The 26251-nt window shown below is 36.9% G+C and overlaps 2 protein-coding genes across 2 annotated transcripts in view; both read left to right on the top strand.

Moving 5' to 3' along the window:
• Positions 1 to 1095: 1095 nt before the first annotated feature.
• Positions 1096 to 15172, top strand: rab31 (RAB31, member RAS oncogene family). Its single transcript, XM_015382198.1, has 7 exons — positions 1096 to 1289; positions 3632 to 3711; positions 5199 to 5280; positions 9117 to 9188; positions 9453 to 9559; positions 11346 to 11455; positions 13507 to 15172. The coding sequence occupies exons 1-7, from the start codon at positions 1254 to 1256 to the stop codon at positions 13602 to 13604; spliced, it is 585 nt and encodes a 194-aa protein (XP_015237684.1). The 5' UTR covers positions 1096 to 1253; the 3' UTR covers positions 13605 to 15172.
• Positions 15173 to 19573: 4401 nt separating this feature from the next.
• The window catches only part of vapa (VAMP associated protein A), a 22918-nt gene continuing 16240 nt past the window's right edge, over positions 19574 to 26251 (top strand). Inside the window, exon 1 of the mRNA XM_015382193.1 lies at positions 19574 to 19857. Within this exon, the coding sequence (XP_015237679.1) occupies positions 19800 to 19857 (58 nt within the window). The 5' untranslated portion in view covers positions 19574 to 19799. The remainder of the gene's footprint in view (positions 19858 to 26251) is intronic.

Genomic DNA, 26251 nt, shown 5'->3' with positions numbered 1-26251 from the left:
GAATTTTGGATCTTAATGTAGATGGGCACCATGAAGGTAGAGGTGTGGGAGCATTCAGCTTTACTGACAAAGGTGTGATTTGTTTGGGAGGGCCAGTAACACATTGGTGGAAAATAATGGAATTAGGTGACTTTCTACATGCCCGAGGGATCCCCGGTGATGCTATTTCATTAATGGAAGAGCAGAAGGTGATTAAAACAAGAGAGCTAGTTTAGTCTCTAAAACAGACATGGAAAGACATGTTGGTTAGCTGAGAAAAAAAGTCAGGATTCTTAGATTAAAGTCAGAATTCTGAGAAAAAGAAAAAAAAACATGTTAGAATTGTACATTTACAGTCATTTTTATTATTTTTCAAGGATGCACTTTTAAAAAGATGAAATTGTCCAGTGAGCTGTTTCCAAACGAAATTTTTTTTATTTTACACTTGTGTAAACAAAATGAAAAAGAAAATCTGTCTAAAGTCTAAAAAAGTCAGAATTCTGAGAAAAAGTCAGAACTGTGACATTAAAGTCAGTATTCTGAGAAAAAAGTCAGAATTCTGAGGGAAAAAAAGTCAGAATTCTAAGATTAAAGTCAGTATTCTGGGAAAAAAGTCATAATTCAGAGAAAAAGTCAGAACTGTGAGATTAAAGTCAGTATTCTGAGAAAAAAGTCAGAATTCTTAGATTAAAATCTGAATTCTGAAAAAAAAGTCAAAATTCTAAGATTAAAGTCAGAATTCTGAGAAGAAAGTCAGAATTCTGAGATTAAAGTCAGAATTCTGAGAAAAAAGTCAGAAATAACTCAGATTTCTAAGATTAAAGTCAGACTTCTGAGCAAAAAGTCAGAATTCTGAGATTAAAGTCAGAATTCTAAGAAAAAAGTCAGAATTCTGACTTTTTATTATATTAAACTATAATAAAATTTAAAAATCATATAACTTTTTTTGTTTTTTCAGTGGCCCTAATCCTCATCTGTACACATGTTTGTTAAAAGGGCTAGATGTTTTTTATTGACCTCTAAAAAATGTTGATGGTGACGTTTTATTTTGAAAATCTGTTGCGGAAGCGTCATTTTTTAGCATGACAGGATGCCAGCTTTCTGGGTTGATGGTCAGCCTGTCTGCCTGCCTTGCCTGTCTGTGTCAGGGGCTGGGTTTCTCTTATTCCAGAAGAGGGGAAAGGAAAAAAAATAGCTGTGACAAACATGACGAGACAAAAACAACGATAAACAACACGAACAAATGAGGATTTAGAGCCTCCAGAGAACCCACCATGGCTATAAGGGAGCTGAAAGTTTGTCTTTTAGGGGTAAGTAGATGGTTTTCCTTTCTTTATTTTTATGGGTTGAAATTCCATCAGTGAGGGGAACTAACGGAAGACATTTTGAGGTGAAGAGCAACGCAACATATGTAGAAGCTTCACTTCTACATTCAGTTAACTTTGATTAAATAAAAATGAACATATTTTCCGTGTGTTTCCATGTCAACTTGTTGATGGCCAGTCGCCTTAAACTTAAAATAAAAATGGCTAACTTTTTTTTATCCACCCATAGGCGCAGGTATCCCTTCCTGAGCTATTTCATCGCACCTTTTATACAGAATAACGGGACTTTTACCCGGTCCGTCTTAACGTCTTTTTTAGTTTTTTTTTTTTTTCTGAAAATGTCTCGCACATGACGTCATTATCCGACCAGCGACCACACGTCATGAGGGCCGTTAGATTTACTGCTGAGTCTGCAAAAAAATAAATAAAGCCCTCAGCTCTTCCTTCAATAATCTATGACCAACTTTGTCGCAGTTTAGAAAGCATTTTAAGAGTAACAGGGAAAAGTTATTGGAGCTCTCAAGGAAAAAAGCTCTGTTCACTGACACATCTGTTTATGTTTATACTCCTTAAAAAATCAGGATGATAACCTATAGGCCTGTGTATTGAACTTAGAAGTGCGGAAGATGAATAGGGCAACCGAAAAAATTAAAAAAGTTAACTGTTTTTTAAATTTTATTTCAGTATAATATGAGGGGGGAAGCAAGAATTCTGATTTTATTCTCAGGATTCTGACTGAATTATGACCGCTAATATCCAAAATTCTGATATTAAAGTGAGAATTCTGAGATTAAAGTGGGAATTCTGAGAAGAAAGTGAGAATTCTGAGATTAAAGTCAGAATTCTGAAAAAAAGTCTGAAGTCTGAGAAAATAGTCCGAATTGTGAAATTAAAGTAAGAATTCTGAGATTAAAGTCAGAATTCAGAAAAAAAATTCTGAAGTCTGAGAAAAAAGTCAGAATTCTGAGACTAAAGTCAGAATTCTGAAATTAAAGTCAGAATTCTGATATTAAAGTCAGAATTCTAAAGAAAAAATAGTGAGAATTCTGAGAAAAAAGTGAGAATTCTGAGATTAAAGTCAGAATTCTGAGAAAAAAAGAATATTGAGGACAAAAAAGTCAGAATTCTAAGATTAAAGTCAGAATTCTGACATATTAAACTAAAATAATATTTAAAAATCAGTTACCCTAATTCTCTTCCGAATAGAAGCTCTCTAAAATGTGTTGCCCCACTTTTTTTTTTTTTTTTAAGTTAAAATTAAGAAACAGTTACCCACATTTTTCAGGTCAATGCCATTAACCGCACCCCGGATTAATAACAACCTAAATTCCATTCAGGATCAGGAAACCTAAAGGAACCTGTCTGGCTAACCTTAAAGTAGGCTAACCTTAAAAAGCAACACATCATGACCCAATCCAGCAAATTAATGAAGGGATAAGATACATGCATCAGTCTGGAAAGGCTGACAAAGTGATTTCTAGGGGCTTTTGGGCTCCAGTGAGCTAAAGTCAAACAGAAAACAGGGTCCAGGAGCCAAACCAAAGTACTCTGAATGTGATGAGGTCTCACCCAGGAAGTTACACACAAACCCAGACCAACAGGAAGAAACGAATCAGTGGGAGGGTTTCAATTAGAAACCAATGTTGACTGAAAGTCAGATCTCACATTTTCCAATAAACATCTCAGGACTGACAAGATAAATAATGATCTTTTTGAAAAGTTGTCAGGAGAAACAATCTCATCAAGCATGTCTTGATTAGGCAGCAGAATGATTATCCAAAACACGCCGGCAGCAGTTCAACCTCTGAATGGCTCAAAACAAAAAACAAACAAAAGATTGGAAATTTAGTAGTGGCCTAGTCAAAGGAGAGGGTTGATTTGAGTAACTTGGAACTCTTTGTAATGATAATGTTGCAATCACACTATCAGTTATCATGCAGAACGTGTCTTTTTTCTTATTTCCTCTCCTTTCATCACTCTGTGACCTTTAGCACTTTGACAAATGTCTTTTGTGTTTGATATCATGAGACTGTCCAACCAACTAAATATTACATTAGCAAGTAGAATGCCAGTCCATAGCACTTGGACTATATTAGCTGACATTTATTTCACTTCATAACATTCTTTGTAATATTTTTATTTATACACTAACATTTGTCTGGTATACATTTCACAGCTTTATACTCTTTGCTATAATCTTAAGGCTCGCATTAGCATTAAAAGACTCATCAGCTGAGCTTCAGACCATCCAGTTGCATAATCAGTTTGCTTTAAAGTGACCCAGGCTTTTTATTTGCTGTGACTGACTTGTGACACTCTGCTTGCAGGACACAGGAGTGGGTAAATCCAGCATTGTTTGCAGATTTGTTCAAGATCACTTTGATCACAACATAAGCCCCACCATCGGGTGAGTACATGAATCACATGAGACTCTGTCACTGCTGCAAATGAGTCTATCAGAAGCTCAACAGTTCATTTGGGTTCATTTAAATATCATGGATGAGTTCCTAGCATGAATCCATAGGAGGAGGGATTGCTGGACACTTGATTGAACTTTTATTTTTTTCTTAAAGTAGGTATTTAAACATGACTTATGCTACATTCACACCTAACAAGATATGTGCATCAAAAAAGCGCCTGCTGCTTCATTTTTGATGCTCGTCAAACGCGCCAAACGGTCAGACGCGCCTCTAGTGCATCTTTGCTGCTCCTAAAAAGCATGCAGTAAAGTGTGAACAGATGCGTCTGCTGCTTCTGCTGCTCCTGTGTTCAATGACAGAGAGTGGCTTATTTGCTGGTATAAGTGGGTAAAATAGTTTTAATATGCTTTTAAGTGAGAAAGTACACCTGAAAACATCATCTGTGCAGTCAGTTCATTAAGATTACAATCTCTCCTACAATGTTATTCGGCTGTCAGACCAGCACGAAACCCCATTACACCGTGGGGGGGGGGTCAACATTTTAAGTTAATTTAGGTGTTAATAAATGTTTTAGGGGAGTGATCATAGCGCTCTGCCTCAGCAGTGCTGTGTCAGCATCTGATTTGTTGATGTGACGCGTTGTGCATCAGAAGCTCATGAGGTGCTGCTTCGCCTGCTCAGATGTGTCAGGACGAGCTGCTCCTGCTGCTCGAGATGCACTGCAGGACCCTTTGATTCGCCTTTATGCGCGTCAACCATTGACTTTGTATGTAAACCAGTTGCTTCTAATGCTTCAATCGCAAGTGGTCTGAACATAGCACTATAAAAGTATTGACTCCCTTTAGGTCCATCACCAAGAAACTTATGCAACCAATTTTGAGCCCACTTGTGTTAAATTCGGTTAAATGTTAAAGATCCCCGAGAAGCAGAAATCAGATTTCGTCAAAGCACTATTTTGGAGATAGATTCAAATGACATTGTGCAGCTTTGGAACTCCCAGAAGGCATGGTGATCGCTAATATTTTGAAATGAAGTCACCATGACCCTCCCTCAATCGGTGTAACTGACCAAACCAAGCAACTGAGAAAGAACTGATAATAATCCCCCTCCAATGGGCTCTGTTATTATCCATACTTGGATTCAGAACAGGATTCTAGTACAACAAATAGTTTCTAGAGTGAATAGGTGTGAATACTTTTTGACATGTTCTAATTAACTTTGTAGGTAGATCTAAATTCTTATTAGGAAACACTAATTAGAGCTCAGTGTTGTCATCAGACAAAAACAGGGAAAAAGGAAAGTTAGTGTATAAAATACAGAAGGAGAGAAGCTTGAGGTTTATATCCTCCCATGGTTCACTATTAAACACCATTTTTATATTTTGTTGTTTCTGCCAACTTCAACAGATGTTTTTTTTTTTTTTGATCAAGTGACAGCAGAGTCATTATTGGGAATTGCTCCTTCTTCTCTGCAGGGCATCTTTCCTGACCAAGACTGTGCCATGTGGAAATGAACTCCATAAATTTCTGATCTGGGACACAGCTGGACAGGAACGGGTGAGGAAAAATTCACTAACTCTTTTACTTTAGACTTTCATCTCCATAAATCATCCTTTTGAGGTTGTTTCCATTTCCTATCTGGCAGGAGAGCTGCTCATCACATAGTGTTACTTTTAACAGTGCAACAGTCTGATTGATTGGGTTAAAAGGTCAGGAGATGTTTTCTCTTTGGGATGTAAACACTGATCCTGTTCCCCTCAGTAGTTCTCACCTCCACTGAACAACTAGTGATCCACTCATGGTGTGGCGTTGCATTGGTGCTTTGTGGTGAAAAAGACCCCACGCAAATATTAGAATTCTTTTCATTCGTTTTAAGCTCAAACAAAAAAACATGTTCATTTAAATTTGACTAAAATAAGGCAAAAATAGGAAGGCTAAAATAGGAAAAATACTGTACACTAACAGGGACAAATGAACATTTGAACCTTTTTGTGTTGCACTGACTTTCCATCCCTGCATCTGATGAAAAGTAGGTCATTTATTACCCAGGTTTCCCACCACAGTGACCTAAAATGTCTCACATCTAGCAAACCGTCATGTAATACTAAATGTTTGACTGGATTTGTGAAAAGAGAAAGAAGGCAAGCAAGTGACTGACAGTGCTTTGATTGATTTAATTACAGGTGGGGGCAGTGGAAGCTGCTGCTCTGACGGGAGCTCAATGGTGTAATAATCCAAACGTCACCTATTGCATTTATAAACACATTATACAACGGGTGAATATAGCTGTTGGTGAAGCGCCATTAAATAATAAACTGCTGAGATGATGGCAAGAGTTCAGCACAAGATGATGCTCTTACTGAATAATCACTTTTCGCCCTCGACTCATGAGGAAACAAACTCCCCGCTGTCTGGCCACTGCCAGTCACAAATCCTTAAGTATGTTTGCCAATCAGATTTGAGCAGCCAGCTTCTCGACCTGCCCCTAATCCATAGACCCCCTAAGAGGCGGAGCCTCGCTGGAAGTAACATATTTTGGTGTGTTAGCCAATCAGGGCCTTACTTTTTCATTGCTTACCTCATAGACAGAGGCTCAAACCTCAAAAGGGATTTCTCATAGAGGTTGACCGGCAGTGTGCTGTTGCTTCAGAGTAGATCGGAGATCGCTTCCGAGAGCGCGCTCAAGAGGTGATTAATGCGCAATATGCTCATGAAATTAGCTCATATTTAATGCGGTCAAGTGACTACATTTATGAAGTTTGATTGTGCATATCTTACAAATAATTAGTAATCAATGAGAAATCGCAAGGAGGGGGTATTATCTAAGGTTTGCCAAACTTGCTTAATGCATGGAAAAGCTAGCTCACACATTTCCTAGACGTGAGTAAGCGCCATCGAGAGACCTTTGTCACTGGCGTCATAGGATTACAATAAGCTGCCTCTGATCTAATGCACAGAGTGACAGGCCAAAAACGATCAATGTTGTTGTTTTGTTGTGACGCAGACTTGTCATTTTATCATTCAAAGCATTCAAAGTAAAGGCCTGTTTATTCTTTTCTTTAGCTCTCCATTATTATCCTGCTTGTCTCATCAGATGGAAAATATGATACAGATTTCTGCTGACGACAGTGGGAAATTTCACTGATGTTGCACATTTCATTACATGCCTACAAATGATTTAATGACTCATTCAAATACAAACATAAGCCATTCCTCGTCGGTACAGCCAAACATTTCCTTTTACACCTATCAGCACGCTTAGTGGAAAGATGGAAAACAACTTTAAAAGATCAACAAGGATCCTACCCATTACTTAAATGGTGTCAATCGTATCTGCTCTCATAAACCGAAATATTAAAGGGGTTGACTTTTAAAGAATGTGTTGGGGGCAGCTTTACTCATCTCATGAGTAACCCTTCTTGAGGTGATAAAGAGAAGAATTGAAGTAGGCCTGTAGTTTTGCAGTAAAAGCTTGTCCAGGTTGCTTTTTTTCTATAGAGGTTTGATTATTACAGTTTTCAGGGACTGGGGGAGATGTGTTTATTATTTGAGATAATCAGACATCTTGTGTAATGGCAGCATGTGCAGCCATGCAATAAATGGTATAGGCTGTGTTCGAACGTCCGCCCTAATCACTATATAGGGCACTATATGGTGGTTATGCCATTTTCAATGAGTGTTAAAATGTCTAAGTGGATGAAAAAGTAGTGGACTTGAAATTACCCAAAATGCACCTTGAAAAGTAGTGATCAACCAAGGTCACTAGACAAGCAGATATGTCCCAGATTGCTTTGCGAGAGCTCTCCTTGCAAAGCATCATGGGATTTGTAGTAGTGGTGACAAATAACAAGATGCGCAGGCAGAGTTACATGAACAGCAGGGAGCAAAAAGTAGAGAGTTAGTAGAGAGTAGAGTTCTCTATAAAGTTCACTATATAGTTCAGCTCTATACAATGATCGAGGGGTTAGGGCAGACGTTTGGACACAGCTATGGTATTTCTTTTCGTTTAAATACATCACTTTATATAATAGTTCACCATAGTGTAATTGATTTTTTCACTTCTGGGATTTGGCATCGGTTAACTATTTGGGTGCACATGTAACTACCCCATCCGTCCCGTAAGCAGGATCCGTACCATCAGCTGATTTGCACATGTGGAAGCAGATATTCTTCCAGGTTGCCATAAATAATGTAATCATGGTACTAAAAGTAATTATTTTTATCCTTAAATCGCTAAAAAATGCTAATACACATCGTTAAAACATTTTTAATGACGTTTCTGAGAAAATTTGATGCTTTTTACATTTTCTCCATTAAACTGCTTTTGTGACGTAATCATCGGACATGCTCTGAGTAGTCTGGCAAAATATTATTACACCATGTTTATCTGCAGTTTACTAGTTTCTTTCTTTAGATTATGCATGGTATAATAAGGTTAACATGAAAGAAAAAAAAATAAAACTCAAATAGACTAGATTTATGTTTGAAATTAAAGCCAAAAAAGTTAGCTGCTGGAAGTAGCGCAGGATCCTATTTCCTGTAAAGATCGGGAACAGACGAGTGATAAAACAGAAAGGATTTTGATGCATTTTCTCAGGAAATACATTATTAACCTTTAACACATTATTGTTTAGTATGCTTACTATTTTTATTGAGGGAAATTTTTATTTAGGTCTTTTTTACAAAGTAAAATCGAAGGCGACCCAGATGTTTTGGTTGCACATGTGCAAATGAGCTGATTGTACGGAGGGTGCTACCGGTACGGATCGGGTAGTGACACTGTACATTTGGAGGACTCCTTTTGCTACTTCTTGCTTGTTTGGTTTACCTTAAATTAATATAGGCCCAATCCCAAACCACCCATAAGCACTACCCCTTAACTATCGAGTGTCACTCCCATTGAAGTCACACTTGCAGCTGTGGAGGCCGCCTTGATTGAAGGGGGGGGGGATATAAACTTTAAAGGAAAAGGAAAGCAGTCATTGCTATGAAAACGCAAGGATAGCTCATGTGCATGGCTGTAGCTCTATGGTGCAGGTCAACAGGTTCATCAAACATTTGTTTTTTAAAACAAATGTATATGGTAAAATAAAGCAATTTCAAATAGTACCTTTCCTTTTGAAACTGACATCGTTTCTTTTTCCTAACTTGTGATTTTCTGTCACTGTGACATAGACTGTTCCCTACATGATTAGTTCACTGTTACACCCGTTTGCAAATTCTGCATTATGACAGAAAACATTGAGACGGCAGGAGGAAGAGTCTACCGGATTTTAAACAATATTTCTTAACCTAGACATCAACCTTCTTCAGAAAAGTCTTTTTAAAAAAAAAAAAAAAAAAAGGATTTTGTTCCCTGATTTTAACTACTTAAAACATTGTTTTTTTTTCAGTTTCACTCATTAGCTCCTATGTACTACAGAGGATCGGCTGCTGCTGTCATTGTTTACGACATAACTAAACTGGTGAGTCAAAACAACGAGCTGTCTACAACCTGCTGTGCAACAAAAGCAATTTTCTGTCCTGTTGAATAATTAGACATGAGATAAACTGGTTTAACAAAGGGAGAATTACCAGTCTTGGAAACTATGTATCCATGACCTACAATGTCCTTCTTTCCCTGTCGGCCCCTCGGAAACTCATCTGAAAACACCAACACTGACTGTGTGACCGGAGGTAATGACTCCTGGAAATATTCCAGTCTGACCATCATTTCCTCCTCCTTCCAGGACTCCTTCCAGACACTGAAAAAGTGGGTGAAGGAGCTGAAGGAGCATGGCCCAGAAGACATTGTTGTAGCCATAGCAGGAAACAAGAATGATTTAGGAGATATCAGGTGAGCTTATATTTTCACAGGTTTTAATAAAAGATTGTCTCTCTCTGCCTGGAATTAGGATCTACAGGTTTCTGTTTTTGCTATCGCACTTCAGTCTTTTAGATCTTCACCTGAATATTACTGTCAGATAATCTCCGCACAAATGTCAGTTTTTATTGATAATTTCAAGGATTATGTTAAAAAGCCATCTAAACCAATGTGGTTCTATGTGAAAAAGTAATGGAGACAACTGCCATAAGGCCTTTGCAATACGACAAATAGATCTTCAAGCATAACCAGCCTGTTAAAGGTCATTTCACAGGTTTACAGGTCCAGACTTTAATTAGGCCATTCCTACTTGAGCTGACCCAAATGCCTGATTTTCTTCTTTTTAAATTTACGATAGAGGAGATGGTTCATTCATTAAGAAAAAAAGAAAAAAGGCGTTAACCAGAATGAACATTCATATACTTACCCAAAATTCTTGAGGATCATCATGATATTTTCTAGCAAATTTAAGATGAGAGGCTTCTATTCTACCATAGAGGCCTTGATAAGTTCTGATTTTTGAATGGACTTTGTTTCCAAGTTAGAAGAGGTTTAGATTCCCATCCAGGAAGCTTTTTCAGTTCTAAATGTCAGGAATAGCGTTGAGTTCTAGGTTTTATACAGTAGCCCATACCCATCTAAATGTCTGAAACTTCAGATGGGTATGGGGTATTGCAGTCTAACAAAAGAAGCTGAATGATCCCAATTCCAAATAGGTGGACCCCTTCGTCAAAAACAAGGCTTTGTTGGGCTACTGTATAAAACCTCAAACTCAACGCTCCAGTTGATTGTTTTTAATTTTCTTTTTTTGGAAATATTATACACAATTGCAATCAACAACATAATTTTAGATTTCCAAAGAACTTTTCCATTGGAATTCACAAGAGCTATAGTTACACTGTCAATGCCCATGTGCATGGCAGTTGGATGTTGTAATACATCGGGTAAAAGTGAAAAAAAAAAAAGACTTATTTCACCTTTCCGCTACATGATCCACAAGTTCATTGTTGGATTGCCATCTTGAAGAGGGAGGATTAACCTTCGACCATCTGGCTAGAGAAAAAACACGTAATATGTAGCCAACATTTCGAAGAATGTTTTCAAGATGACTTGGATAATAGCGCGTTGTGACAAACACTAGATGCAGCATCTTGACTTGCTCAACAGCCAATACCACAGCGTGACGTCACAGACTTTACTTGATATCTCCAGTAAAGCACATTCAAATAAAAATTACTCTTAATTAAAACACTTATCATTTATTGGTCAGTATGTAATAATTTCATATTTAAAGTACTTTCAGAAGTTTGAATTCTGAATATGACCAGACTTTTCTTTACATTTTTTAACTTATAAAAAATGTAAAGGGTGTGCTATAAAAATGTACAATGCCAACAAAAAACTTTAAAGGGAAGAAATCGAAAGGGCGGGTGTATAATATTTCACAGCACTACATGTGAGTGATAAAGGGCTGTTTTTAAGCTGGTGAGACTCTTTCTTTAGAACCAATCTAGTAAAAAAACAAGGAAACTGACTCATTGCTAATTAGACAAAGATTTAAGAAACCAGCTTTGTTTTTTATCCCCCATTTGCCACTGCAAAAGGAAACCACTGTCCTAACTGCTGTAACCTACTACATCCCTCTCCACATAACTTTCTACTGCATTTGTCGAGTTTTTTTTGTAAGTAAGGAAATTCACTTGCAAAAATTTCCATCTGAGCCTGTTTTCCACTTTTGTGCTGTTCTTCTGTTTCACAGGGAAGTTCCTATGAAGGAAGCAAAGGAGTTTGCTGAATCAATTGCAGCTATTTTTATTGAGACCAGCGCCAGAAATGCAGTGAATGTGGAGGAGCTCTTTCAGAAAATCAGTACGTTTTCACACCTTTATGTTCCATCTGTAGATGCAGTCTGAAACAATTCTGACACAAATCCATTCACTTTCTAGTTTTTCTCTGCAATATTTCATTAGGTTTGTTGACAAAGTTACAGTGACCTATTCAGATATATGCAGATAGAATCACTGTGGAAAAAATAAACATTTTGTTGCTGTTTGAAGCATATTTTTTCTTCAGCCAGTGTAGTTTCTTTTTTTTTTTTTTTCCAAATTCATTTATTTCTGCTTTATAGAATAACACCATATGTATATAAACCTGGTGTAAAAAACCCATAAACTCAGTTTAAAGTAGGATTAAGCAAAAAAATGGGTAAGCCTGTTTTTGTAAACCATCTGACATTGATGAATGCAGTGACTGGAAACAATTGTCATTTTTTAATTCCCTAACCCTGTTTATAATTTTGGTGTCCTCGCCCACATAATTTATGACACGGGGAACAAAATACATTTCTTCTCAGTTTAAAGTAACAGCAGAATCACAAAAGAAGAATAATTATAATAAAGCTCAAAGCAAAGTTTCAAACTGTTTCTGTAGATGTTGCAATTATTTTGTCAAATGCTGTGGCTATATTTGATTAAAGATAAATATATTTTCATTCCTTAGTAAATCAATCACTTACACATATAAACAGAAAAAAAAAAAAAAATTGTTATCTATATTGTATTTCTACATGCAATAAAGAAATCAAATTGCCACTGATAGGATAAAAATAAAATGGTAAAAGCGATAAAACTCAATATTACGTTTAGAATAGATAAAGCAATAAAAAGGAGAAAACACAAGTATTAACATAACATAAAAGAAAATGCATTGCAGTCCAAATGATAAGTGTATTAGAATCATATTATCATTGTTTTATTAAAAATTGGCATGGGTGTCCTGATCCGATATTAATATCTATTTGTTCCAATATAAGCCAAAAATCATTGAATTTTATCAGTCAGCATTTAAAATTTTTGATATTTTCATGCATATACAAACACTGTGCTTCTGTTAAAGGCTTCCGTAACTCACTGGTTAATTTTATATGGGTCAGTTGTTTTAATACCTGTTCCTTGTTTTAGTAAAATTACTTGATCAAGCCTTTTCTGTCATTCGTCAGTATAAAACAGTAATAAAAGCCGGTGTAATTTGTTCTAATGTTGTATCAGGTTAATTCCAGGATTGGCCAATTCTCAAAGCTGTGATATCGGTATCGTATCGGAAATAAAAAGTCGATTCGTGACACCCCTAAAACGTTGTAAAAACGAGGACACTATTTTAGTAGACTTCAAGTAATTAATTTTGAAATTAAACCAGCTGCAAAAATTTGTTAACATCAATAAAAGTTTTTACTATCTATAATAACTTTTATTATTAGCATTCAAGGTTGTTTTAGCATATTGTTAATTGATAAACAGCCATTGTGTAGCAGCAATATGCAGCCCTGAGTGCTCAGTTCCCAGCTAATTCCCTAACCATTAAATCCATACTACTCACAAATTTAGAACTCATTCAAATCTTAAGCAGGAAAATATGCATTACAGTCCTGATTAAAAGACTTAAATTAAAAGTCTCCCTATTCGCTGCTGGAAGTAACCACCATCAACTTCTGTCACATCACGTGCATTAGAGCAATTGAAAATGTGCTAATTTTAACTGACAACACTCTAATCAGGTGCTTTGTTCCTGCCCCACCCACTCACCCCTCTCTTCAACAGTGCCCATTAGGCCTATAAAGACCACTAACTTTAACAGTAAATGTAGCCTTTTTAAACTGTGATATATGATAACTTCAGTTAGCCTGAGGATCCAGCTTTAGTTGTAAAACAATGTGTTTCAGTCTGTAGCATTCATCAAGGTCATTTAAGAAGGGCAGGGCCAAAGTGTGTTGGTCTTGAAATAATAAGAAGCCGATCCTTTTTAGATGCTGCAGGAATCTTTCCCTCACCACATTCCTTGGAAATTCAGCCAAAGATGTTTGTTTCATGCTAGAGTTATTTATTGACTCCTTTCATAAGTCATTGTTGATTGTGTTTTGTCAGGTAAACAGATCCCACCCCTGCAAAATGCTGAAGTGGAGAGCAATGATTCCTTCAAACTCACTCGGCAGCCCAACCCGACCACCAGGAGGTGCTGCTAGTACCCACACAGACTGATGTGATGAGATCAGCTTTTTCAACACCCGGATAAACAAAATCCACAGTGCACATGGCATCCTGCCTGCCAAGAGGACAACTCTAAGGTCATAGAAAGGGAGAAATAGCAGTACTAATTAGGTCTAAACACCAACTTTGATCATGTAAGCCAGCAGCAATATTAAGGTTTGTCTCCCTCTAGTGGTTGTTGGATCAAATCACATTAAACACACTTTCCAGAAGAATTTGCTCCTTAGAGGCAGTATTTACTTCTTCAAATATTTCTACGTGACTCTGGGATGATTGTATCAACCTTTGTGTATTCATAGATTTTTTTTTTTGTTGTGCCATCTTGTTTCACCCTTAAAGTTCACTAGGACATTTAACAGCGCAGGTTCTATTAGCCACATTTAGCTGAGCTTTAGTTGAGTCAATCACACAGTGCCTTTTCTTTTTAAAGGAATCTTTTTAATGCTGTAGAATAAACCTCTTCATGAGTTTGTTGAAGATGTCTATGGAAACATTTCATAGTGCACTACACAGGATAGCTGTAAATAACTGACAACAGCTTTGTTTTCTTTTTTAAGCAGGAGGAAAGGGGGTTACATTTGTAATGTTAATTAAAAGTAAAACCTGAAGGTCTTCTTGTAAAAACATGTGTTGTTGTCTAACTGATATCTAAAAGGTAACATGGGAATAAAACCCAGGTTTTTGACTTGTAGGATCAGGTTTAAGGTCTTAGCCTACTTGTGTAAATTAAGGTTATATTAACATCCTGTTTTCTTTTTTTTTTTTCTTTTTTTTTTTTAACAGTTCTGTTCCGATCACTTTTGAGATTTTGACAACATTTTTGATGATACCTGATAAAATACCTAAAGAAAATCACTTCTACGGTTCTTCATGAAAAAGACGAGGATGACCATTGTTTTTACTAACCTTTGTAATATTGATATCTCTATACTTTGCAATGCAACATTGCACAGATTCCTGCATGGGATGATCTAAGTATTGTTGTAATGGAAAATCATATGAAATCTCATTATGGAACTGCCAAATAGTATTACCTTGCTTTTAGAAATCCCCTCCCTCAGCATACCATTGAAGTGAGATATAATGTGCCTTTTATTCCACCATCAGGCTTGTGACTACAGTCTTTCTCTGTACCAGAAAAGAGTTATGACTTTAAAATAAGCGTTTAAAGAGAGGTAACAGCTGCCTGCTGACATCCGAATGTTGAAAACCTTTTTTTCCCATTGTGCATTCGGATGATTATGACCTTCTGTATTTAGTAACATTCCCATAAGTGTTACTTTTTTTTTTTTTTTTTAGATAAAGTTTAGCATAGTTTAAAGTGACGACCACTAAGACAGCGATTGCTTGTACGGTCTAACTGTACTTACAAAGTGCCCACTCTTTATAGTTAATCTCATTTACTATATATATATAAGTCATGCATCCGTTTTCCCAATAGAAGAGGTTTAATTTGTATATCAAAACATTGCAGTACAGTATTATTCATTAAGTTCTTGTTTATGAAGTGTTTTTTCTCTTCTGAAAATAAAACATACATTCCAAAGGGTTTACGATCCAGACTTTTTAATTGATAACACAAGTCCACACGGCTGTAATATAGATGCAGTTCAGGCTAATTTGATTTCTATGATCCAGAATGCACTTCAACCTTTAAGGAGTTTATTTGGATGTTTATCCCCCATCTTTGGTGTAGGATCACGCATCGGTAAAGTACATTAGAGTTGTATGACAAGACTACGTAACAAATTACTGCTGTGTTGTTGCAGTTAAGGGACTGTGAGCTGAAACACAGATGCTACTCAGAGTTTCCCTCCTACAAACTACTTTAAAATGCTGATTTTTCCATTTGATAAAATTTTATTACTTCATTTCTTACAAATGCAGTCCTGTAAGACAGATATCAATCCATTTAGATTGGTTTTGGTAATGATAATTGGTCAAACCTGAAATGTTTCTTGTTCCTTTTTTTTTTACATTATACATCCAACACTCAGTGCAGCTGCAGAGATGGAAAAACATGCAATACTGGTTTAATTAGAATAACTAATTCTGACATTTAAATAAAACTAAATTGAAATGGGGAGATTTATAATTAAATTAGTGGTATGGGTTCTAGTTGATGGAAAATCTCAGCTGGAAAGCACACTGAAAACTTGTTAGAAGTAAAGGAGTTTTAGCTAAAGCCAGAAAATTCCTGGACATAAAGGCATTTCCTCATTTGTTCATTGGTCTCAGCAAACTTTAAGAATAACTGTGAGCTTCAGGTGCCACAGAAAAAGACACTATTCATTCAGTCTAAAATCTAAAAACTTTCAGATATGGTTCAATATTTAACATTATGAACAGTGTACCATGCAAAAAGTAATGCTGCTGAAAAATATTAAAATTGATGTTCCGGGCATGCAGGTGGTAAAGTGGTTAGCGAGCACCATCCATGTATGAAGGCCTTAGTGGCCGACCTGGGTTCGAATCTGGCCTGTGATCCATTCCCACTTGTCTCTCATACCCCCTTTCCTGTCAGCCTACTGTCGAAAAAACGAGTTACTAGTCCTATGAAAACTAAAAAAAAAGGATTTTCCTTGAAGGGGGGGGGGGGTATTGAAACTTAAACATACCAGCCAGGAAATGCTTTTGTCTCAGTTTGTGGTGAAGCTTTGGAACGCTATATGGGTTGAGCTGAGGGAATGCCCACGGATGAGACAATTCAAAATAAAATGTAAGAAGATTATTCTGTCCCAATACAGGAGAGATGGAGGAACTTTCAGTTGAAAAGCTCCTGGTAGGATTTGGTTCCTACCAAGAGGATCTCTGTTTGGTAGCAATTATAACACCATGTCATCATTTATGCCTTCCACAGCCCTCATCCACCTGATGGGCAGAAACTCCTACATCTGTTTGCTCTTCCTGGATTTCTCCTCAGCTTTCAACACCATCATACCGCAGACCGTGGTTTGGAAGCTCTCCTTACTGGACTGAGTCCAACACTAGAGGTTTGTTCCTGGACTTTTTGACTAACAGACCTCAAACTGTGAGGATCTACAACACGGTCTCCTCCTCTATCGCCCTCAGCACCAGCTTGCCCCAGAGCTGCATGCTGAGACTCTTCCTGTTTTCTCTGCTGACATATGACTGCACGACAGGACACCCCAGTGGGACACCTCACACCTGGTGCAGTGCTTCAGTCTGAAGAAGAGAAGAAGATGGTGGTGGATTTTAGAAAGGACGAGAGTCCTCATCACCCTCTGTATATTGCAGCTGTGGAAAAGCGGTGTGAATCTATCCAGTAACCTTAACTAGTGGGCCAAAACATCCAGTTTGGTCAGGAAAGCCCGTCAGCGTCTCTGCTTGACTTGATAGTTAATTGCTAAGGAACTTTAATTGCTGTATGGTAACGTTCTATGCACTTGAATCACCATATGGCACGGCTGCTGCACTGCTGCTGAGAGGATGGCTCTGAAAAGACTGGTTAAGGCTGCATAGAGGATTGTAGGGAGCAGCACGTGCTCCACCTCAGAGGTCTACAATTCAAGATGCAGGAAGAGGGTGCCCCACATCATGAAGGACTCCACCCGTCCTGTGCATCTCCTCTTAGGCAGATGGCTGCAGAACATCCAGACCAAGATCACCAGGCTCAGAAACATGTTCTATCCTGCAACTGTTAGACTGCTAAACCTGAGCCACTTAATTCAGCTTCACCTTCTTCTCTTTCTTTTCTTAAAATATTAAGCTTATTGATAGGAGTCCAAATTTCGTCCCACAAACATGCAAATGTGAGATGGTATGATGATACAAAACCCTTGGATTTTTAAGGCATTTTTGAATGAGGATTTTAAATCTACATTCTTAGGTCTGTTTATGGCAACATATAGTGCTCTTTCTTTTTTTTTTTACTTTAGTTGGTAAAACTTTGTTTCATAAAAGTTTTTCAATACGCAAGAAGGTAATACTACATATGCATATGTTAAAAAAAACTTGTAACTTATAGGGAACTAAAAGGGCCTCCTCCACTTAAAGTCCCTTGTTCTTCAAATTTCAGCTATAAGCACACATGTATATCACCACACATCTATCAGTACTTATTCAGACAATACCAAAAGTGCATGTGATAAATTCAATGCACAGACTTAATGAAGGAATTTTTTTTTTTTCATTGCAGCAAAATTTATTGCAGCAATAATATTCCATACTTTAACAACATTGACTGAAATGCAATTTTTTTCAGGTTTATTTAAGCAGATATGAAAAGAAAGTGTTTTCTTTTTTATTCTGTCTGGTAGCTGTTCATTTCTGATTTATACCATAATTTAGAAGTTTGTAAGGATTTAAAATTAGCAAGAAGAAATAGATTAATAATGCATTAGTGTGGCCATGATAGCCTGCCCTACGAACTGTCCTTAAGAATGTGTAATGCTTTATAATTCGCAAGTTAGATATTTAAGTATTATTTTTTATTTATTTTGAATATAGCTTGTAGAAATTAATAGCCTGAAACAAAGTTTCTCCGAAAATATAAATATTACTTAAAAAGGTTATTTGTCTGTCTACATATCTTATCTATTGTTTTATCACATTGGTTTTAATGCAATGTTATGCAAGGGGAAATAATCACACCTGGCAAAAGTGAATTAAAGGGTCGATAATGTCAGCCTGTATGTAATTAACTTGAATAGAGTGATTCACTTAATAAACTGAACTTAAACAAATTAACTTTTCAATCATACCCTAATTTAGTTTAGGTTGTTTTAACATAATTGGAAAAGAAAAGAAACTGAAAAAAAACAAAAAAAAAAAAAACATGTATGGCTCTACCTTTTTCTGCATTTGTGCTGCTATAGGCTTAGACTTCTGGAGGACATAGGGACCCCATTTCATTTATCCATCTCTATTCTCCCATTCTGTAGTATTTGATAGCTCAATCTCAAACTTTATGCTCTCTCTGCTTCATCTGTTCTGTTCCTGTTTGGCTGTGACACCATCCTGGAGAGAAGTGTTAGCAGTGCTGCAGCTTTCTTTGTGGATGTTGGAGCTTGGCCTGTTCTTCAGTGTAGCCCTGTTTCTCTAACTGACTAACTGCATGTGCTCTCATTCATCCTTTGACATGGCAGATGGTTTGGAGCTCATCTGCCTGGCTGTGTATTTCCTGGATGGAGCCGCCTGTGGAGCTGATTAACAGTTGTGTTTTCTTTGTCTGCTTCTTTGTACGCTTCTGTCTCCCAGTCTGCCTCAGCAGATGGCCGCTCACACCTGGTTCTGCTGGAGGTTTCTTCTGGTTAAAAGGGAGTTTTCCTCTCTACTGTCGCTACACACATGCTTGGTGTGAGGGATTGCTTTTGAGTAAATAATTCAAAGCAATCAGCTGGTTTTCCTCAGATAGAAAACTTTGAACCACTCTGACTGTGTGATCTGCTTGAACTGTCTCTTTAAAGTGTTTCGAGATGACGTGTTGTGAATTGGAGATATATAAATAAATTGAACTGAATAAATGAAATTTCACACTTGACACAGAAACAGCTTCACTGATTGAATGACTAAATATACAATCTGTTGAATAAAAATGCTGCATTTATATATTGATGAAGAACTCCATGTGGTCCCTGGGCCCTACATGTTCCTAAATTCAGTTTCAGGAATTTATTATGATATCAGCTAATATGACAGGTTATGTCATTGTGGGATATTATAATGAAATATATAGTTATAAAATATAATCCCATGGAATCTAATCCTATATGATGTCCTCATGATAACGAATTAGTCTTTATGTTATAGGTCTTAATTGGCCTATTTATTTTTCCAGGATCGAGTCCTGTTTTTTTCCATGGGCAAGTTAAAAAGATACGCAACGTAAACCAGAAACACTACAAATAAGGCACATCTAATCTTATGAGGGTCACATCGGGATATTTGATAAGTTTTTATTTTTTTTATCGAATGTTCTTCTAATTTGACCGTATAACGAGTTTAATGTAGCGTAATCTCATCAGTTAGAGAGCCACGAGGACGCGGCGCAGGGCTGAGCTTCCTTCAAGTACTTCTACCCACATGCTGCTCCGCTCCGCCGCTAAAACTCCGCCAACGTTTGACTCACTCCGTGGCAGAGTATCCAGGATTTCCACTTGTCATTCCACGACACCGACAACTAAGTACACCCCCCCCATTCAGCTAAAATGTCCAAGCTGGACCAGGTCCTAATCCTCGACCCTCCCTGCGACCTCAGATTTAAAGGTAGGATCATTAAAATGAACTGACATGTAAAGTGTCCCATCGGTTGGTGTGACTTTTTTTTTTTTTACATATTGGAGTCATCTTTTTTTTTTCTGGGGCTGCCTATTAGGCTAACGAACGTTCACCGCCATTTTAAGTTAGCCATGGAAAAGGACAGGCCGCTAGAGCCTCGGACTGTAGTGACGTTGCTAGCCGGCGTAGCGCACACCGAGGCGGGCTGCCGCAGATTACCACCTCGCTGAAAACAAACCAGTACATATCTCTACGAATTATTGCGCGTATTAAATTAGAGTTTGGAAACTGAGTCAAAAACGAGCGTATTTCAGTCTGCATTTCCCTGTAGTTTAATGTAATATGTTATAATGCAGGTATCACTATGTTAGCCTTAAATGTTTACTGGTCTTCAATAATAGGATAGATAAAACGTAAACATTATAGCAAAACGCGGCGTTTAAAGCGTCCCACTAAAGGCACGAAAAACTTTAGGTTAAGATAATAAAGTTGCTAGACAGCTTAATTAAAAACCTTAAATGAATGCAACATTATACCGTTTTATTTCAGTTGGGCTCATATTAGACCATTTCTCATACAAATGCTGGCTTTAATAACACAATGTAAAAAAATTAAGAGATATGTTGCTATTAGAAACCCTTTCATTTGTTTAAAAATGATCTATTAACCATGTCGCCTCTGATTTCTTTTTCAAAAACTGTGATAAGATTCTCTGATGTGTCAGCTAACTATAGCCTAGCCGGCTAGGCTACTCTAAAGTTAGCATCAGAGTTGTCATTAGAGTAAAGGGCTATTTTCACCTTTTTTTTCTTACTTTGAACTATGTTATACAGGTTTCTGGTTATAAGATACATTATCTACATAGTTTAAAGCTTGATTGGATCATTATATCCTGAAGAAATATTAAGAATATTTATGTATTTTTTTATAAATTAAATGCTATTCTGGTTTTAATTCTTGTCATCTTACTTTAAACTACTGATAATATTTATTAGTCAGTGTTGGATCCATGAAGCCTCTTAGTTTATGCATCTGTTTCTGTTTATTTTATACCAAAGGCAAGGTGCAATGCTTTTTGTGATGGGTTATGCATTGCAACTAATTCATTTTGGATTTAGATTTAAATTATTGTATTTAGTTCAATATTTGATTAGGATATTTTCTGTTTATCAAATACTCTTTAAAACACAGTTTGTGTATTATGCAAGTGGGACTTGCATAATACACAATAATGCATACATATGGCTTGATCTGTGATTATAATGGGTGTAGAATAAAAAATATATTCTAAGTCATTTTAATAACTGCTCAGATAAAGCTAAACCTGCCCTGAATTATTTTCATGCATTTTCTTCCCCAACATGTTCAGAAATGGTATTAAACTGTGGTTTTAATGGATCTGCAATCAGTGTAAAATTTCCCAATTCAGTTTGTCTCAGTAGTTGAATTTTTTAGTCGTATCTTAAATTAGTTATTCTAATGAAAGGGAGGGCATCTTTCTCATTTTTTTGGTAAAAATATTAAAAGTTTCACATATTATAAACTGTTTTTAGAAAAGATGTGTTGCATGATTGTGAGTTGAATAGATTTTAAACTATTTCTGAGTAAATTTAGTTCTTATATTAATCAGATACCGACTTCACTGTTTTGGTATTAATGTGTGCTTACCTGCATCTCTATCAGCTTAGTGGAAGCAAACTTATTCATTTGAGGAACTTCTAACCATGTATCCCTCACTTAAAACACCTTCATATATCTAACCAATCAGTATGTTGATTTCCTACCTCTGCCAGGACATAAGGTTCATAGTGATGTAAAGCAGCACTAGTTAGATCTAATCTATTTATCCCTTTAAAACATTCTGACCCAGAATTTATTTCTGCTTCTCTGGTATTTGTCCCAGTTACTAATCTCTCTGTGCTCCAGGCGTTTCAACCAAAGAGAAGCTGTTTTATTTTTAATGACTGGGCCGTTGCCTTAAACTCTTGAATCTGTCAAGCTTTTGTTTTTCTGACCCTTGAAAGAAAAATGCACGGGTCAGATTTCACAGGCACAAATAATTGCCTCCAACCATTTTTCAAGTGTGAGAGCAACTAAGGGGATAATTATTTTACAGCTTCTCTCCTTCGAGTTATTTCCCTTTTAATTTCTAAATACTTGAGTAAGGAGCTGTTTTTCCACCATCTTCACCAATCTGAATTCACCATTTAATTCCTTAAGATTCAACATAGGGAAAGATATTAAACAATAACAACAAAAGATGTATTTGATCTAGGGCAGTATTCAATCAGTGGTTTTAGTAATCAATTTATCTATTAATGATGAAAGATACTTGTTGGTAAAAAACATTCAGAATATAGACAAAAAACCTATTGCAAATTTTAAATGAATTTTAATCGGCAAAATATGTAACCGAAAAAAGGATTTAAAAATTGTAACAATATTTCCATCTGCATATGTAGGAATTTGCTGTGCACCAACTTCAGCCTCAGTTCACACCTTGTGAGACTTCTCTAAATTCTTGAATGGGCTTTCCTTGACAATTTTTATGCCTTCATCCCTGTTGCTACTTCGCATTGTCCTACCACATTTTTTCCTTTCATTCAACCATCTATAGTCTGTTTCCTACTGAAGGTAAACTCTGGTTTTTCCAACATGGGTGAACCTGCTAACAATCGCCATTGCTCTTGTATCTGTCTGAGTTCCTCTTCCCAGCGCTGCACCATGTTTATAGAATGTAAACAGGATTGTTTGGTCTTGTTTGATCAGACACAACTGGCGCTGTGTGTTAACGTCTGCATGTTGCACTCAATGGTATCACGTGAATTAGCGGGTGAACTTGGGTGTGGTTTTTCCACAGACTATCGATTGGAGGCCGAGGGGATTTTAACATTTGTCAGTTGCCAAGTCGTTAGACAAGGGGCAGTGCGCCTTTTCTACTAAAAGCTGATTGTTCCAGGTTTTAAACTGGTTTTTCGGCCAGTGGGAAGGGGGTATAGGAATATGCGTGGATGCAGCTCTATTTAAAACTCAGAGTTCTTTAGCCATGATCTTGTGTGGCTTACCTTACATGTAGCTGGTTTTATTGACTTTCTTCTGGACATATGTCTAGTTAGGGTCTTCCCTATGATTGTGCAGGACACTCGCACAGACTGAGAGACTATTTTACCTATGCCCTAGGTTATAATTATCTTGGTTCTGAAAATGCTGACCACCTAGAGCAAGAAACTGGCAATTTAATGATACATTTAGTCCATAGAATGAGTCAATGCACTGTTTATGGTTCATTAGACTTATAAAATAGACAATTTTGACTGCATTTTAAGCAAAGCGAAAATCTATTTTTTTTTTCCTCCACCACGCAGGTTATGTTTTCAGTCGAGTTGGTGCATCTTTTTGTTTGTTTTTCTGTCCGTCTGGGTACAGGATAACTTGAAAAGTTATAAACAGATTTTAGTTAAATTTATATCAATGGTGCACCTTAGCCCATGGAACAATCCACTATGTTTTGGCGATGATCCACATCATTATTCGGATGCAGGAATAAAAAAAAAAAGATCAGATAGTGGCAGCAGTGACCATTGACAGCTTCAGTATCGTACTCAAAAAGTCCAGAACTATTATACTGAAGACAAAAAACACATAAAAAGTGAGCCATGCCTCGCTCAAAGTCTCAAACAGCTGATTAAACAAGAAAGCACAGTGAATGAAGAAGGTGAGAGCAGAACAAACACCAGAGCCTGCAGACACACGCTCTGCCTTATTTATAAACTTATGCAAGGGTTTTAAAAGAAATTGTTAGCAAAGATGTCCCTCATACCAAGGAACAATTAATTGAAATTTGGTATTGACCCAGATTACATTCAAGTCTTAGCTCAAGGTGTAAGTCACAATATGGGGGGAAATTTGCTGTTTGGCAGAGGCCTGCGCTTTACGAGTTATTTTCTAGTTTGTTTATATTATTAATGGAGAAAAGAAAATAGTTTGAAGTAGGACGACTCGGCCAGTTTTTATTGTTTGACGCTCAGCAGACTATCAGCTGAGCTGCCGACACACCCACTTATGTTTCCATGACATCACAGATAAAATAATGACCAACAGTAGATTATTAATAAGATGACATTAGAGCTAAGATTAAGCTCTAGCTTTGTGCAGTTATCTCAGCAACAAGTGTTTGAAAGCTCACCTGTGCAGCTTAATGGATGAGATATGAAACAAGAAATAGAGAATGCCCCCATAGAACCCCATGATATCCATTGATCAATAAAACGGCTAAAATGAAATCCTTTTGTTTTTTATTTAAGTGATCCAAATAGATAAGAATTTATTTTAAGTAAAACTTTAAATATGTCCATGCAGATGGATTTTATTAATTGTGTTTAACTACTGCAGTCACAAGCGGCGCTGTAACCATATTGCACCATTTAGGACACATTTAGGTTCCAGATAATATTTTAGCCTATGATTGTTCACGACTAGTGCAGTCTCGATTCATAACAAAGAAAGAACAACTAGTAGAATAGCTCTTAAGTTTAGCATCAATATTTAATTTGAAAGCTAATTTTGTCCTCATGTCCACAAAGTTAACATTAATGTTGAGATTATATATTTTTTGCTTTCAATACTTGCTTAAAAGTTTACCAAACTGTCCTCTGGGGTTCACATATTTCTCTCCAATTGCAGTTTGTTTTTCTTGTGATGACCCGAAATGCTGCCAAATAACCGATTAGAAAGAGCCAGAGACTTCTGCTATGCTAATACTGCCAAACAAAGTCAAGCTGGTTGCAGATGGACAGTTGCTTTGTGAGATTGCCTTCTCGTGATGTTTTGATAAACTGACATCTCCTTACCCTGCCTTCATTGAAATGTCCCTATTATTTTATTTTAGACTTTGTTTAGATTTTTAAAGACTAATTGGAAAGGAAACAAAGTAGTCTTTTGCAGCAGTAGAGTCTACATGTCCTTAGTTTGGGTCTATTTGAGTGCCAAGGCCCCAGCTCAGACAGGTTGTTTTGGCTCTGCGAGGCTCTCAGAAGGCAGCAGAAGGTTAAATGAACATTTGTGCTTTAAGTGAGCCTTATGGAAATTAGCCAGCTGACAGAGACACTGCATAATCTCATAACTGAGTTCTACTTTTCACCCTGTGTAAGAAATTCAGCTGTAATTTAACTTGTTCTGATAAATGATCAGTCACAGGGTTCACATTTTGCCTCATCAGATTAACCTTTCCGGTCCATTCTAACTCAAATGGATGAATGCTTAAATTGCATTGGTATGACATTGAAATTTGGATGCTTTTTTTTTTTACTGTGCCAATCTGCACAAACAAACAGCTCTCCTGTAATAATTAAAGTAAATGGGAGTAAGAAATAGAAGAGAGGCCCTTGAAAGCTTTTCATGTGGATTGATATAAGTAAGAAATGCAATCTCAAAATACAATATTTCCTCCCAGAAGGAGCAGAACTTATAGGCTCCATTTCTGCTGCATCAGTTCACCCTCCCCCTTTTTGCAAATCCAATCTTGTTAAGGCTTGAGTGGATCTTTGTTTTGCGAATAAATGCCCCCTCTCGCATAGTGTAACCCGACTATGAACCTGCACTAAATTAATTACTGGAATCATTTGTAAATTGAAAAAGAAACAATTCTCATCCATTTTTTTTTTCTAACATAACTAGTATAAATGATGACAAGGTGCAAGATTAGAAGCAGGGCATGTCTTCTTCTGCTGTCAGAGAGCCTTGAGCTAAATTAGTCCGTGTCTACGTGAGACCAGGACTGTTTTTGAGGCTCTCTTGGGATTCCTCCAGCAAAGCAAAGAGGGCAGCCCTCCTTTCCTTGGTTGATATTTTTAGAATAGGACAGGCCTGGGGGACCCTAACTCGGCTTACATGTAGGCAAGATGGAAGAGATGGAGCTTAGTGTTAGAGGAAGAGTTGGCATCTCCGAGTTAGGCAGTGGATGCCGTCTGTGGGGCTGTATCTGATGTTTATGCCTGTTGTATAAAAATTGGTTACTGCTTTTTGTTTCTTTTTGGTACACAATCAGATAAACATATGCTCCTGAATCAGTGTTAAATATCTACAGCTCTGTATTGGACTGCTGCATTATGATTAATGAGGTCTGGTAGAATTTTTAAAGGAGAAACTTTCTAAAAAAAATAAAACAAACGTAATAGTTCTACCACCTTTTTCTTCGATGTGGCTTTTTGTGACTGTTGTTTTAATCTTGATATTGCTATCAGTGTAAAGAACAAGCCTAGGAAAGCTTTTTTTTCCAAAAATCAGCACTCATTATTGAACTATGGCATGTATTTCATAGCCTGGGTGCCATTCCGAACTTAGTCCCGCCCACAAGGTTTGAGGTCGGGAAGTTCGGTCTGGC

This window comes from Cyprinodon variegatus, unplaced genomic scaffold, assembly GCF_000732505.1.
Source record: "Cyprinodon variegatus isolate N-32 unplaced genomic scaffold, C_variegatus-1.0 Scaffold253, whole genome shotgun sequence".
In the NCBI taxonomy this organism is placed as follows: Eukaryota; Metazoa; Chordata; class Actinopteri; order Cyprinodontiformes; family Cyprinodontidae; genus Cyprinodon; species Cyprinodon variegatus.
This window is presented reverse-complemented; position numbering and strand designations above follow the sequence as displayed.

Excerpts from the sequence above, each read along its gene's own strand:
- rab31 (XM_015382198.1), top strand. The coding sequence starts at position 1,254 with ATGGCTATAAGGGAGCTGAAAGTTTGTCTTTTAGGG. Across the intron at positions 1,290-3,631 it reads TGAAAGTTTGTCTTTTAGGG|GACACAGGAGTGGGTAAATC; the intron begins GTAAGTAGATGG and ends CTCTGCTTGCAG. Across the intron at positions 9,189-9,452 it reads TTTACGACATAACTAAACTG|GACTCCTTCCAGACACTGAA; the intron begins GTGAGTCAAAAC and ends TCCTCCTTCCAG.